We start from the raw sequence: 15,294 nt of genomic DNA on the forward strand, positions 1-15,294 counted from the left end.
TTGTTATAGGAGTTACTGAAGGTTAAACTTGGCATGAGCTTTTGAAGGATTTAAAAGCATAGCATCCTGTAGATGAAATAGAGCAATAAAAAATTGCGTGATTACTGAATCAATATTATACCATTTCCTGTATACTGAATTCCTTCATTTATGGTGAAAAATACCTTTCTGTTTACTTCTTATCTTCTGTAAATATCACACCTATTTTTTTACCCCTCCTCCTTCCTCCTCCCTTTGTGTCTCCTCCCCTGTGATAGAATCAGTTGCATCAGTGGATATTATATAAAGCAAAGTTTTCAGTGGAGTTCCCAGTTCACCCACCTTAGCCGCCATGGGGCTAAGAGTTGCCAGCCTTTTTATGCTCTGGCTGGCTCTTTCCTATGCAAGTGAAATAAGAAAAGGTAAGCTCTAGAAATGAAATGGTAGCAGATTGCCTCCTGGAAAAGAGGAAGAGAATTAAAATACCACTGCAGAGATAGAAGGAGGCAGTGCATATAAATAGTTTTAAGCTGCCTTAAATTTCTTAAATTTTCAAATACTGAGGCTACATGGCTCGGTGAACATAGGTAGATACTGCTCTCCTTGGAGAGATTAGTACCTATATCTACTGCATTAATCTCTAGTTTGATGTGCTTGGAAAATATTTTCAGTGTTACTTTTCTTTCCATGTGTTGAGACTTTCCTAGGTATGACAACTACTTGGCAGAAAGCAGCTATAGGAGTTTGGGAGGTTCATTGTTACAGCAATGAAGAAAGTGGATGATTGTGCCTTCTGTTACTTTGGAATGACATAAATACTTTCCTCAAAAGTGAACGTCGTAACATTGGACAAAGCTCATTTTGTCATTCCAGACATGAATAATCCTTCTGTAAAAGCTCTTATTTACTCTATTTGTTATCAACTTTCTTTGAAGTGTTGAAATGGAGCTCTCATACTGAAAACTATTTTTGGAGGAATAGGTGATGAATTTTGTGCAGTGATCAGGTTTGGGGTATTGGTCTTGGTCTGCTGCATCTTGAATTCAGTAATGGGAGGAAAGCATTATCTTGCATTTGCTATCCCAGCTGTGAGCTCTGGGGGAATCTCTGTGTAGCCTTCCTTCTGGGGAGAGAAGCATACCAGCTTGGCTGGATGTGTCTGGTACGATTGATACCATTGTACAATAACTTAGAGGTCCCCTTGGTAGTTTTGCTTTCTCAAATTAAACGCTGAAAGAAAATCTTGTGAAGATGAGTGGCATGTGTGCTTTTGGTACCTTGACAAGCTTCCCAAGTATGCTCAGCTTTTATATTCAACCCTAATCTACCCCACCTTCAGATTTATCAGATACTGTGTTAATTTGTATTATTTATTGGTATAGATGGCTGGGAAGGGAACAAATATCATCATCTTCATCTTTTGCTATTGCAAAAAAAAAAAATTTTTTTTTCTCCTCCTACCATCGTTATTTTCTGACCTATCATCTTCTGAAGAATTTCTATTCAGTAGTAATAGAAATCACTACTTCTGTTAGGAGAAGAAGGAATTCTTTACAAAATCCTGTTGTGCACAAGTCCATTCATAGCATTTAACCTGTTTGCCTTCCAGAGTAGGAGTGGTACTTCCTTAGCTTCCTAACTCTGTTTCCATTCTAGTGCATGTTGCTTCAGGGAAGAAAATAGCTCTTAGAAATATTTAATATTGCTAAAAATGATACTGTGATTCAGAATATATTCATATGTTTTGCATAGCAGCTCCATGACACTGATGCACCAGCTTATTAGTGGTCAGAGGGTTAAGTTTCCCCACTTCATGCAGACAAGTTCCTTCACCTCAGTGAGGATTATATGATATACCCCGCTCTCAGCAGTATTCGTTCATGTCTTATTTTCCATTAGAGATTCACATCTCTTCTGCTTAATATGCAGATACTTCATCAGGCTTGAGATCTGTGGAATCACTGTGCATATAATTCCAAGTGGTTTCTGCTGTAAAATGCAACACTCTACCTTTTCTTGACACTAGCTCGTTCATTTCCCCGTTTTCACGCCTATTTCTTTTTCATCGCTTAACAGGAAGGACAAGAAACCATGACCACTATGTCTGCAGCACTTGGGGAAACAACCATTTCAAAACTTTTGATGGAGACATCTATCAATTTCCTGGCATTTGCGAGTATAATTTTGCTTCTGACTGCCGAGAGTCTTACAAGGAGTTCTCTGTCCACATTCAGCGTGCTCTGAACAGCAATAACCACCCTGTGATCCAGTATATTCTGATAACAATCAAGGACTTTACAGTGTACCTCAGACCAAAACTGGCTGTAGTGGATGGGCGGATGTAAGTTCCTTTAGTGTAATAGTATTTCAGAGAAATGTGCTGGGAAGATAAAAGCAGGATTGATTCTTTACACAGCTGTCTGTATACCATTAAGGTAACTGCTACAAGCATTTCTACAAGCAAAAAAAAGCCCTTTGAAATTCAGCATAAAAATTGCTTTGAGGAGGGACTTTAGTATTAATTGTCATTTCTACACTGGCATAAGGGATGATTTAAATGCAAGTCAGGAAGAGGTTTGAGTGAATTTTTCTTCTTCTGGCTGTGCAGGAAACAATGCAGCTCATGAGCCAGATCTTTCACTGGCATAAAATGACATAGCTTCATTTGTTTTATGGCATCACCTTGAGTTTACCTTAGCAGATGGTCTAGCAAATCCTTGAAAATGAAGATGCATTTCTCTGGGGTCTTTTTCTCTTATTTTGTGGCAGGAGAGAGGTGTTTTTTTCTGATGTTCATAATTAATTCTTTGAGGTCCAAGCCATTCCTCAAGGGATTATAACAGATATAATGCAGGTCAAAATTTACACTGATTTGTATGCGGCAATATGTACTTTTTCACAGTGAGCAGTAGTATTTTTCTCCTCCGTGTAATGTGGTTGCACAAGGAACTAGTCTGACACCATTACTGCTGCCAAGTAGTGTCCTAACTTAGCCTTTCCTATCGTTAGCCTATCCTTTCAGTGTGTGTATATATACATACTGAAACAAGTGAAGCAACTCATAGGTTAAGACATAGTTCTGAAGACAGAAGAAACTGGCTGTTAGTGTGTCTTAGCATAATTTTTTAAAAACCCTTTATTTTTTTTCATTGTAGGACTGAGTTTTGTCCAGAATTCAGCTTTTGCTCTAAAGTTTGGAAGCCACTGAACTGAAAATCTGTTCAAAGATAGAAAATAACATTGAGTTTTTCAAGGATCATACCAGAATGCATAACAAAATGACATGAAGTTATAAAAAATACATTCTTGCCCCAAACTGAAAAAGCCCTTTATTGTGTACTCAGGTCTTAAAAAGAACTCCATGAAAAACAAGTTTAGAAATCCTTTAAAAATTGTTTTCCTTAAACCAAGCCTCCTTTTGTCTTAGGTAGTGTTCATAAAACAATAGATCCCTTCTGAACAGGTTTTTGCTGCATGGAGGATTTAGTTTTTTGTAGAACTTAATTTCCCATATTGTTCTTTAAATAATATATGACCCATTGTCATGTACAGTAGCATTTCACACTACTGAAGTAAAAACTGGAAAGTAGAAAAATGTATGAATTTGCCTTTTGATACCTGATCCACTGTTTGATTGAATGTCCTAGTATTAGAAAAAAAGAGAAATATTCCATGCTGTGATAGCTGAAAGGTGAAAAGCTGCCCAATGTTTTATAATCCCTCTCTAAAAATGTGATCTCATAAGGCCTCATTGTCCAGAGGATGAACAATGCAGCCAAAAATAGAAATGATGGCTTCCGAGTTCCTGCCTAGTATTTAGATGTATAAGTCATTTGGCCATGTTAAAAATGTGTGAGGTAAATAGTTGGAAAAATCCCAGTGACAGGAAATTAGGAGTTAAAATTCTCCCAGTCAAGAGACTAGTTAAGAGATGTGCATAGACATACATGAATCCTGATAGGTAACAATTATATTGGCATATCTGTAGAAAATGAACTGGTTATTTTGACTGGATTCCAGTTTACACTACTTCTGTTTGAACAGACTCTAGTTCTTCAGATTTTATAGGATGAGGCTGCTTGCCACAATCTCTTTATTGCTGAATAAAATTCAGCAGTGTGACTTGTTACATAGAGCACTGTAAGACAGACGTACAAGAACAGGGGAGAGATCTGGTGAATTGATTCTTTATCAGACAAAAACGTCTATGCTCAGCCTTCTGCAAAATATCTTCTGTCACATTAATATGCCTTGCTGTCACCATTAACAAGCTTGGTCCTGTCAACTGAAAACTAATGAACTAACTACGGAATTCCTCTTAACATGCTCCTTTTTCTTAAAACTTTTGTTGGCAGTCCCTGTATCTGCCTGTGCTTTTTGAACTCTCTCTTGAGGAGGAAGACCCTTGCAAAGGAACATTCATTCTCTCTGAAATGGTTGTAAGATCTTTTGGTAAAGAAAAGCTTCCATTTATGTTGTTACTTCTTTCATTGAAGTAATTATTAGTGAGTGTTTAAATATCCTCTGTTAATACCACAATGATGATGAATTTTCCTTTGATTAAGTTGAAGACATCTGACATCTGACGTTTTGGGTTTTTTCTTAAGGAACCTGTACCCTCAGCGAGGCTTTGCCTCTGAAATTGCTTTGCCTTTTAAAGGCAATCAGTTATCATGTCATGTCAGAGAGAGGAATTTGTGCCTCATTGAAACGAGGCATCTTGTGCAGCTAGGACCAGGTAGACAGAGACTGGTTTCTCTGTTCATTAGGATATTTGGCTTATTACAGACATTCATGCCATCCCTTATGTTTCTGTAGTAATGCAAAGTCTCTGATTTTCTTCCTAGTGTGAAGACACCTTACTACAGCTCTGGTGTGCTCATTGAAAGCAATGACATTTACACCAAGGTTTATGCCAAATTAGGCCTGTTTCTGATATGGAATCAGGAAGATGCACTGATGGTATGTACGATCCAAGTCTTTTTTATTGGTATTTCCTGGGTTTAACTGTATACTGAACAGAAGTAGAATCTCAATGAACTAAACAGAGCTAGAGTGTTAGGCTGACTCATCCAACTGACACTCATAGTACCTTATTTTAAAAACATAAAGTTTCTTTCTCTGCAATGTGGTAGAGGTAGCAGTATGGTATACAGATGACCTTACTGGTCTCAAGAAAGGGAGAAGGAGCTTGCTGAGAAATAGCTAATGTTTTTTGCTAGAGCACTCCCACAATCCAATCTGCATTTTCCTTCACCTGTCTTTTAAAGGACTGCCATCATTGACTTTCCTAATTTATAGCAAGACTTAAATTTTATCCCAGTAGGGAAAAAAAGGAGAAAAAAAAAAAAGCCCTGTGATTTTAAGATTGCTTTCCTTTTCATCAATATTACCATGGTGGTTACTGCCATTGTTCAAATACAGGAGCTTCGGTCACTTCTTTCTGTTTTCGGTATTACTTTCTGCATCTAACTGTGTGTTTGTCAACTACGTTACAAATTCATTTGCAGTAGCTCCTTCTCTAAGAATTTCGGGTTCATCATCACTTCTGTCATTTGGCAACTTCCTTTTCAAGTAAACATATTTACTTCGGAATGTCTTCATGCTCCAGATGATTCTTTTCCATTTTTTCTTTTTCTTTCCATTACCTAGGTGGAGCTGGACAGCAAATTTAATAACCATACATGTGGTCTCTGTGGGGATTACAATGGAGTTCCAATCTACAATGAGTTTATCAATGAAGGTGAGTCATCCTACCATACTGACACTTATCACAGAAGATAGGCTGATAAGCATCGTGCATAGGAAGATCACAGGAGAGCAAATTTCACCTGAGAAATTTCTGTGATTGCCGCAGAATAGACATTATGTTCCAGTGCTGCATTCCTCTTCTGAGGTTATTTTATTCCATATGAATCATCTTGTTCTTTTCTCTACTGGCCTTCTTTTCTTGTTACCACTTTAAATTTTTAAGCACAGTTAGACATAATAGACATAATTCAGAGCAGTGACCTGTGTATGACAGGCATGTTTGATACCATAGTAACTGTTTTCCTTGATCAGTAGAGTCCCAGGAATCAAATGCTCCTTGCTGTCAATTTTTGGGCCTCAGCAAGTCCTCTTTGTATTTTTTCCTCATAGTTGCAAGCTACAATTCAATCACATATGGGAATTTACAGAAGATCAGCAAACCCAATGCCAAATGTGAAGATCCTGATGAAACTCAGGCTCTTCCAAGCTGTAACTGGCATGTGAGTATTCCTAGTGGTGAACTTCACTTGCATGGGCACATGGAGACATCCTTGTGCTATATGGAGTTAGTGCGTGAGGAGCTGGGAAGACTTTGTCTGTTCCAGGGCAAATGGTTTCTTCTTCCTTTCTTGAATAACTGTTGCTCTTCAGAAGACAACAGTTTTTATGACAAGACAGGAAGTGTCTAGAACCTCAGGTGCTTACAAATCTCTTAAATGTTATAACTCTTCTTCCTTAGTATGATGAGTGTGAGAGGCTGCTCACTTCCTCTGCATTTGCTGATTGTCGGTTACGTCTTAATTTGGAAATGTACATCCAAGCCTGCATGCAGGACAAGTGTGCCTGTAGTGGAAATGAGGACTCCTTCTGCCTCTGCAGCACCATCTCTGAGTATTCTCGCCAGTGTTCGCATGCGGGTGGCCGGCCGGGTGAATGGAGGACACAGTACTTTTGCCGTAAGCAGCTCTATAAATTTTACAAAGAAACAAATGTTTCATGGATGTAGCACTGTGAAACATTCAAATTCATGCCTTATTTACAAAACTATAGGCATATATTATAAATTTCATACCACTAGTGCAGTAAACTACATACTATGTTCTTCCAGTTTTCTTCTTCTATTATCCTTGTTATTAAGACATCTTTTTCAGCAAGTAGAAATTCTGTTCCCATTAAAAAACTGTGAGGTCTGATGCTGTAGGTGACTGGGATAATTTGACCTATTGAGACCAAAAGAAGAAAATATAAAAAGCAGGGAAAGCAGTTCAGAAACAGACAAACATGCTTTGCCAGATGGAGTCTGGCTTGGGACACCACTGACCTGAGAGGAGTAAGGGATATGATCTGTGGTTTCTGAGGAATGATGGACTTTACACTCAAATAACTGATGGTGTCTTTCTCATTCTTTCAGCCAAGACCTGTCCTGATACCATGATCTATAGAGAAAGCAGCTCACCCTGCATGGATACTTGCTCACAGTTGGAGATCAGCAGCCTTTGTGAGGAACACTACATGGATGGTTGTTTCTGCCCTGAAGGCAAGTGTTATTCTAGCTATTCTATATGGAACGAAACCAAGAGCTCTGGCAAAGGAGGCTATAGCTAAAATATTAAACGTAGTCAAATTATATCTTAAAAATTAGTACTGCTACTCATTATTTCCCCCCCTAGGGGAACATAATTATAAGGTTTTTAAAAATGGAAGTCATAATTCATTAATTAATCAATGATTTTATAGTTAAATCATAGTAACACAATGACAGGTAATAAATCTGCTTTTTACTTCTCAACAAATGGACTTCTGCTAATATATAGAAAATCATGGGTTTTAGGTTGAAGAATTCTGAGTCAATGGACATCATTTACCCAGAGAGTGATAATGAGGGACAGTGAGTGAAATTTTCAGATTTACTGTCAACCTTAGGAAAAAAGATTACAATGATAGCCTACAGAGTATGCCAGAAGGACTGAAAATCTAAACATGTAAAATTCTGAGATTGTTCTTGTATACTTATACAAGGTTTTCATCTGTGTGTAGTCATATAAATGGATAGACTTAGATTTTCAAAGCTGGATAAAAGTGTTTTCCATGTGTCTTATATTACAAAAAGTAGAAAGAGTAGAAACTTCACAGTTTTGATAATCTCAGCCTCTGCTTTCTGTGTCAAGTTGAGAGCATGCCTCCTGAGAGTTTCTCCTCTGTGGAAATTGCTTATTTCAGAAAGAGCTGGAATAGTTTACTGTTGTGCTTTACAGGAACTGTGTATGATGATATTACTGAGAAAGGCTGCATACCTGCTAGCCAGTGCCACTGCAAACGCCATGGAAAGGAGTATTCACCTGGAGAAAGCATTACCAATGAATGTGAAGAATGGTAAGGATCACGGTTGTTTATACACCTTTCTTTGAATGATTGTAAATGGGTCTGCATTTTTCAATCTTCCACTTAGTCACAGGAGACTTCCTGAAAACATTCTGAACTTAACATTTATGTGGCATGTCCATGCAACCAATTTTCTGAAATGTTTTATTGTATCGATGGCATATGGTAGAGGGGAAATTTTAAGGAAATGGTCAAAGATACAGTTTTTTAAAACACCTGGGGATACCTTGCTGTTTGCTAGGTATACAGATGCTTTCAGTGCTCTCACCTCCTGTAATATCTACAAGCATTTTTTTATTATTTGTGTGTTTACAGCACCTGTGATTCAGGCAGATGGACGTGCAAAGATCTACCCTGTCCAGGCACATGTTCAGTGGAAGGAGGTTCCCATATTACCACCTTTGATGGGAAGAAATACACTTTTCATGGAGACTGTTACTATGTGTTGGCCAAGGTACTGTGTACTGTAGGGCTTTTCAAGAGAAAAGAGAGTAGAGTAAATAGAAAGTAGAGTAAATACAAGTGTCTGTATGCTGATATTTAACAGCTGTGAACTGTTGGTTTATTCCATTTTTATGGGATGAGGGAAACAGAAGTGCTAAAAGCTGTACTGGAAAATTCAGGATGGGCTGTAATAGCCCTAGGAGGGAGTTGGGCACTTACTGCAATGGGTGGTTAACTTAGCCAGATAGTAGACTAAATATGCTGTCATTATCCAGTGGAGTCCTTCATGTATAAGAAATTAAAGGAACACTGGCTGCATGGATAGGTAGACTGCAAAAACTGGAAGTTCTCAGGATTAGAAGCTCTCAGCCAGATCTGTAATAGCTGTCTCTGTGTCTGAGTGTTAAAGTCAGCTAGGGAAAGGAGCTAGGCAGCTATTTCGTTCATCTGTCCCTAAAACATCTGGTGCCTGTTCTTCTAGAGAATGACAAATATCTTGTTGAACTAGAAACCATGCCACTGAATTTGAAGGACCGTTCAGCTTCCAGAGCCAGTGCTGAAATGGTGGTCTTAATAGCTAAGTTCTATAGTAATTGTTATTGTAACTGATGACTCTAGTCAGTTATTTGGAAATAACCATTTTTGATTGGACTAATGGACATTTATTTCTCTGTGATTGTAGGGTACTGTAAATGACAGTCATGCTCTACTGGCAGAGCTGGCTCCCTGTGGCTCCACAGACAGGCAGACCTGTTTGAAGACTGTTGTGCTGTTAGTAGATCACAAAAAAAATGTAAGTGTTCTGTCGGTTCTGCTAGATATGTTGAAAATTAGCATATTTCCCTTATTGTGGAGCAATAACTAATTCTTCTGGAGTCGCTATTGTGGATAGATAAGACACCTCAGACAGGCTGAAAAACAACTCAGGCTTCTGCCTCGAGAACTCAAAAGAGACCTAAACTGAACAAAAGATGAGATTCAAATAAGCTGACATTTTCTGCTCTTCCCTTCTCTGCTCTGAGCTATATGATTATTCTCACTGTATTCCGGGCTGGCTGGAAGTAAGAGTACCATTCTTCCTCCCCTCGCAGTATTTTACTTTATTCAGATATAATTTTATAGATCTAACTGAGTCTTTTTCAGAAGAGATTCCATCTTTGAATGTTGATACAATCCAACCTTCTTAAATATTTATATTTTCATTCACTTTAGTATTCTGTTTGGTTATGGGAATATCTAGAGTATACTTATACATAATTTTACATACATGTACACATAATTTTCCTCCCGTGTTTCTGGTCTTCCAGGTCCTTGCCAGCATGACTAGAACAAAACCAAACCAAATCAGAAACCCATCATTTTATGTTTCTGTATGTACAGACTAGCATTTTATGAAGAAGTTTAACAAGCTGCTTTCTTACCATGCCAGAATCATACTAAACCATTACACTGAAGCTGTGTCACATGCTTTTATAAGGAGTAGGAACTTGCTATAGATCCTGAAGGCCCAATATTTTCTTTTACTTGCTGAAACCAAGGTGCCCAATAGAAATGAGGTTTGCATTTTGTTACCGCTATGAATTGTTGTAGGCAGGTGTAAGTGAAACACTGAATAGCAAGACAAAACGTTACTTGTATCCTACAGGTCTGCTGCCACATTCAATTTTCAGAGAGATTCTTCCTTTCAAAGATTTTAAGTTCTAGTTACAGTCTAGATGTGCATAATGTCTCCCCACTTTTTTTTTTTTTTTTTATTAGTTCCTTTTCCTCTCAGTACCTGGAACCTCATGGATTCTATTTGCTGTTATACAGGTAGTGGTTTTCAGATCAGATGGCAGTGTGCTACTGAATGAGATGACAGTGAACGTGCCTCATGTGTCAGGTAAGGGACATAGCCTTGTGTGTCGTGTATCACACACCTGACTTCTCATGTCGGGGTGTATTTTTTCAGAGGCAAAAGTGGAAAAGAGGCATATGAAATTTGTTCAGATTTTGGAACAACTTGGGGATGAATGTGGTTTAATAGTTGTCACTGAGCATTTCATGGGCAGACTGACTCTGTATACAGCAGATGATTGAAAAAAATGTCCCTTCACTTTTTTCATACATCTTGAATATACTTCGACATGTAGCTGGGGAAAGAGGAATTGTCATGGCTTAAATTTAAAGCAGATAACCTGCCTATAAAGAGGGGTATTTAGCACTTCCCAAGTCTGGCTACATGGTGTGGGCATGTCCTGGCTCTCAGTCAGGGTGAGGCTCAGGCATGTCTACCCCACCTCACTTCTTCCCCATGATTTTTTTTTCTTCCTGTGGGAAGAAAGCCTGGCAGAAGGTAATTGCTGTATTTTCTGGTCAACCAGGGCAGGAAAGAAGGATGTACTGTGTAGCACCCTCTCATCTTCCCAGCTCACTTGAGACATCAGCATCTTTTTATATAATCAGTGGATTTAGACAGACACTTTCAGAGGCTGACTCAGATCACCTAATTTAGGAGCCTAACTTCTGATGGAAGGTCACTATCAGACAGCAGCTGTGAGCTCTGGGAGTAACTTCTGAAAGCAATGTAGAATGTCTCTTTATCACTCCTTTTTAGATATGTTCAGGCAGCACACTGAAACAGTGTGTGTTGCTTCTTATTTACTGACCTATCTGCAGATGGCAAGTTACTTGCAAGAAAGTAATTCTTTATCGGAAAGGACAAGTATTCATGGGATGATTCATTCATGAATGCTTGTGCAAAAACAATTACAGTGTGTAGCTGCAAGTTTAGAGAAATTGAAGTGCTCTAGGCAATAAAATAGACCACCATTTATAGATTAAATAGATAAATAGAGCATATAATAATAGATTTGCTAAAAGAAATTGGTTAGCCAGCAGATGTTGTTTTTTTGGACGTTAGCAAAGCTCTTGATACCGTCTCTCAGAGTATCCTTCTGGACAAAATGTCTGGCATACAGCTAGACAAGTCCATAATACATTGGGTGAACAATTGGCTGACAGGTCAGGCTCAAGGAGTTATAATAAATGAGGTTACATCAGGCTGGTGGCCAGTCACCAGTGGGGCTCCCCAGGGCTCAGTTTTAGGGCCAGTGCTCTTTAATGTTTTTATAAATGGTCTGGATGCAGGAGTCAAATGTACATTAAGTAAGTTTGCCGATGATACTAAATTAGGAGGAGCTGTGGAGTCCTCAAGGGTAGAGAGAACTGGATAGACTAGAGAGCTGGGCAATAACCAACTGTATAAAATTTAGCAAGAGCAAGTGCCAGATTCTGTACCTGGGACAGGGTAATCTTGGTTATACATACAAATTGGAGGATGAGAGGCTGGAGAACAGCCCCATGGAAAGAGATCTGGGGGTTTCGGTTGATGGCAAGTTGAATATGAGTCAACAGTGAGCCCTGGCAGCCAGAAGGGCCAACCATATCCTGGGGTGCATCAAGCACAGCATAGCTAGCTGGTCAACGGAGGTGATTGTCCCACGCTACACTGCACTAGTGTGACCCCATCTTGAGTACTGTGTGCAGTTTTGGGCACCTCACTATAAGAAGGACACCAAACTGTTAGGCTGTGTCCAGAGGAGGGTGACCAAGATGGTGAAGGGTCTCGAGGGCAAGACTTGCGAGGAACAGCTGAGGTCACTTGATTTGTTCAGTTAAGAGAAGAGAAGGCTGAGGGTTGACCTCATCACAGTCTACAACTTCCTCAAGAGGAGCAGCAGAGGGGGAGGTGCTGATCTCTCTCTAGTGATGAGCAATAGGACACAAGGAAATGAAGCTGCACCAGGGGAAGTTCAGACTGGATGTTAGGAAAAGGTTCTTCACTGAGAGAGTGGTCAGTCACTGAAACAGGCTCCTGAGGGAAGTGGTCATGGCACCAAGCTTGTCAGAGTTCAAGGAGCATCTGGACAATGCTTAGTCCTATGCTTTAATTTAGGTAGTCCTGCGAGGAGCAGGGAGTTGAACTCGATGATCCTTACAGGTCCTTTCAAACTTGATACATTCTATGATTCTGTGATTCTAATTAGGAAGCCCAGTTCCTCCACTATGCTGATTTTGTGTGTCAGTTCTGCTGATTTTTCTGTAATGGCTTGATTAACTTATGTATAAGCATCTAACATTTTATTAGTAGTAGGATTTAGCTATGTATTGGCTTGTAGAGACACGCCTATTACTTACTGTATGCAACAGTGCTGGGATAATACTTTCTCAGAAAATCCCTTCCTCTTCAGATTGCTCAGCTTTAATGAGTTAGTGTTCAGGCTGTATTATAGAAAATCTGAATTTGGTTCTGATCCCAGGGATGAGTCATGACAGGTAATCGACTTGTTAAGTTAGTGGAGACTAGCGTTGTATCTAGTTGGCCAGCAATTTTTAGAGGAAAAAAATGATTAATTTGATCCTGATAGAGTTTTCATGGCAGGTGAGACCTTAGAATCTAATAAGAAGTGTTTCTTTCAGCAGCCTATGTGTGTGTTTACTGCACAGTTCATGTTTTGTTTTTCAGCCAGCTTCTCAGTATTCAAGCCATCTTCCTACTACCTTGTTGTACAAACTTCTTTTGGGCTTCAGCTGCAGATCCAGTTGTTCCCAATCATGCAGCTGTTTGCAACTGTGGATCAGTCAGTTCAAGGAAAACTTCAAGGCAAGTGTCTATTCAAATGGGAAGCAAAGTCATGCTGAAGAGTCATGAATTCTTTACATGAGTGATAATTCGTGCTACTTATTGATTCAAGAGGAGGAAACTAAAAGTAGAAACCAAAATGTTGGAAGAGAATTGACTCAAGCAAACTAGAAATGCGTTTTTATTATTTCATATTGAAGTGAGCTATCACTCCGGTGCCAGTACATGAATGTTTCTTAGAATATTCCTTACTTTTGTATTCAGTTTAATTTTTAACTATCCACAAAACTGAGTTTTTGGTGCATTTTGTAGTTTTAATATAATCTGAAAGCATAAAAAATACAGGCTAGGTTGGTGATCTCCTGAGGCAGAGATATCGTCATGAAGACTATTCTTCTCAAGAGATTAAAGATTTAAAATAGGGCTCCTAAATCTTCAGTACTTATGTTATGTATTAATATTGAGGTGGAATAATCAGCTGTATAAACTCCTGTTTCTAATGTTTGTGATCAGTTATCCCTTTCCATTTGACCTTTTAGAATGACAATGAGTAATAATTATGTAAAATTTTTACCTTATTTTTCCATAGGTCTTTGTGGAAACTTTAATGGAATGGAAGGTGATGACTTTAAAACAACCAGTGGGCTTGTAGAAGCTACAGGATCTGCCTTTGCTAACACATGGAAAGCTCAGTCCACCTGTACAGACCAGGAGGAAAAGCTGGAGGACCCCTGCAGTCTCAGTATTGAAAGTGGTAAGCACACTAATAAGTTAGATGGTTGGCTTCTGCCAGAATGAGCAGTGTTTGCTGTATATTACTGCAAAAGGCATGTAAAAGTTGTAGTGTGGCATTGAAGTTTTTTTAGAGGACTGTCAAATCAATAATTTCTTCAAGTATGTATACGTATGAGCACTGATTTCCCATCAAATTGAAGTGAAAGGTTAGGGCGTGATTGTAGAGGAATCCTGAGCTGGAAGACAGGGAAGCAAAGTCATTAATTTATATTATCTGCAAAGGCAGCTTGTATTTCCTAGTGTTATTTACCCCTATGTTTAATTTAGCTTTATGGACCCCAAATGGAAATGGCTGTCACAATTCCATGTAGACAAGTTGAAGCAGTAAGATACAATTTTTTATTTTATGATTGCATGTCTACTGCTAGACAACTGAAACAGAGAATAGAAATGCATGTGCAGTAATTGCATGTAGTTTCTCCACTCCCCAAACTGCACACAGTTCTCTTGTTTTGTATTTGTATTGTTGCATTGCATTTATGTGACAACATAATTAGACATGGCACAAGGAAGATAAGTGAATGTAATGAATATAATGATATAATTTCATTTTTCTCCTTTTTTACAGCAAATTATGCTGAGCATTGGTGTTCTTTGCTGAAAAACTCAGAGGGTCCTTTTGCAAAATGTCACTTAATCATTGATCCTTCAGAATACTATAAGGTATTGTAATCTTGCAGTCTTTTTAGTACTGCTTTTTTTCAGATGGATGACTGTAGACATTTATAATTGTTCAAACATTTGAGACATTACTGCGTAGCTTGCCCATAAGAGCTGGTGAAGTTTTTGCAGGATTAACTGAGGCAGCATAGCATGCATCCAAAGTATCTCCTATGATGAGATTCTTACAGAATGCTGCTGAAGAAAAAGGTACATTTGTTCTTCTGGTTTCTTATGTTTTGTATTTAATGTACATTTTTATTGGATTGGATACTTGAACTGGAAGGAAGATTCAAGAGATGCAGATGTGCACAGAAAGTTTAAGTCTACCCTTACACATTAGTTGCTATTAAGTCATGAAAAAAAGTAAATATTTATTAAGTTTCCGGTATTGGTTGGAATGTAACACCAAATCATTTTCATGCCAGAACCTCCCTGGTTTCTTTTTCCCCTATGTTCATCACTGTTGAGCGGTAAGTGAGGCTTACCTGAGCAAAAAAGAAGAAATTCCTAAGTCTTTGCTCATACCTGGAACTCAGTCTGAGCTCAAATCTTGTGAAGATCTTCATAGATCTGGTTAATATTTTGCCATTATGATTTTTAATTTTTATGGATCTCTGCATTTCTGAGTTGTAACTGAGAAAGAATGGTATCAAAAT

The 15,294-nt window shown here is 38.5% G+C and overlaps 1 protein-coding gene across 1 annotated transcript in view; it reads left to right on the plus strand.

Annotated features, from left to right (window-relative positions):
- Window positions 1-331: 331 nt before the first annotated feature.
- The window catches only part of MUC2 (mucin 2, oligomeric mucus/gel-forming), a gene marked incomplete at both ends in the record, with an annotated part of 93,516 nt that continues 78,553 nt past the window's right edge, over window positions 332-15,294 (plus strand). Inside the window, 14 exons of the mRNA XM_082317294.1 lie at window positions 332-401; window positions 2,056-2,320; window positions 4,827-4,941; window positions 5,632-5,722; window positions 6,121-6,230; window positions 6,470-6,686; window positions 7,142-7,267; window positions 7,986-8,103; window positions 8,428-8,566; window positions 9,239-9,349; window positions 10,369-10,438; window positions 13,064-13,201; window positions 13,770-13,934; window positions 14,544-14,638. Of these exons, the coding sequence (XP_082173420.1) occupies window positions 332-401; window positions 2,056-2,320; window positions 4,827-4,941; window positions 5,632-5,722; window positions 6,121-6,230; window positions 6,470-6,686; window positions 7,142-7,267; window positions 7,986-8,103; window positions 8,428-8,566; window positions 9,239-9,349; window positions 10,369-10,438; window positions 13,064-13,201; window positions 13,770-13,934; window positions 14,544-14,638 (1,830 nt within the window). The remainder of the gene's footprint in view (window positions 402-2,055; window positions 2,321-4,826; window positions 4,942-5,631; window positions 5,723-6,120; window positions 6,231-6,469; window positions 6,687-7,141; window positions 7,268-7,985; window positions 8,104-8,427; window positions 8,567-9,238; window positions 9,350-10,368; window positions 10,439-13,063; window positions 13,202-13,769; window positions 13,935-14,543; window positions 14,639-15,294) is intronic.

Source organism: Platalea leucorodia (genome assembly GCF_965183815.1).
Source record: "Platalea leucorodia genome assembly, chromosome: 7".
Taxonomy (NCBI): domain Eukaryota; kingdom Metazoa; phylum Chordata; class Aves; order Pelecaniformes; family Threskiornithidae; genus Platalea; species Platalea leucorodia.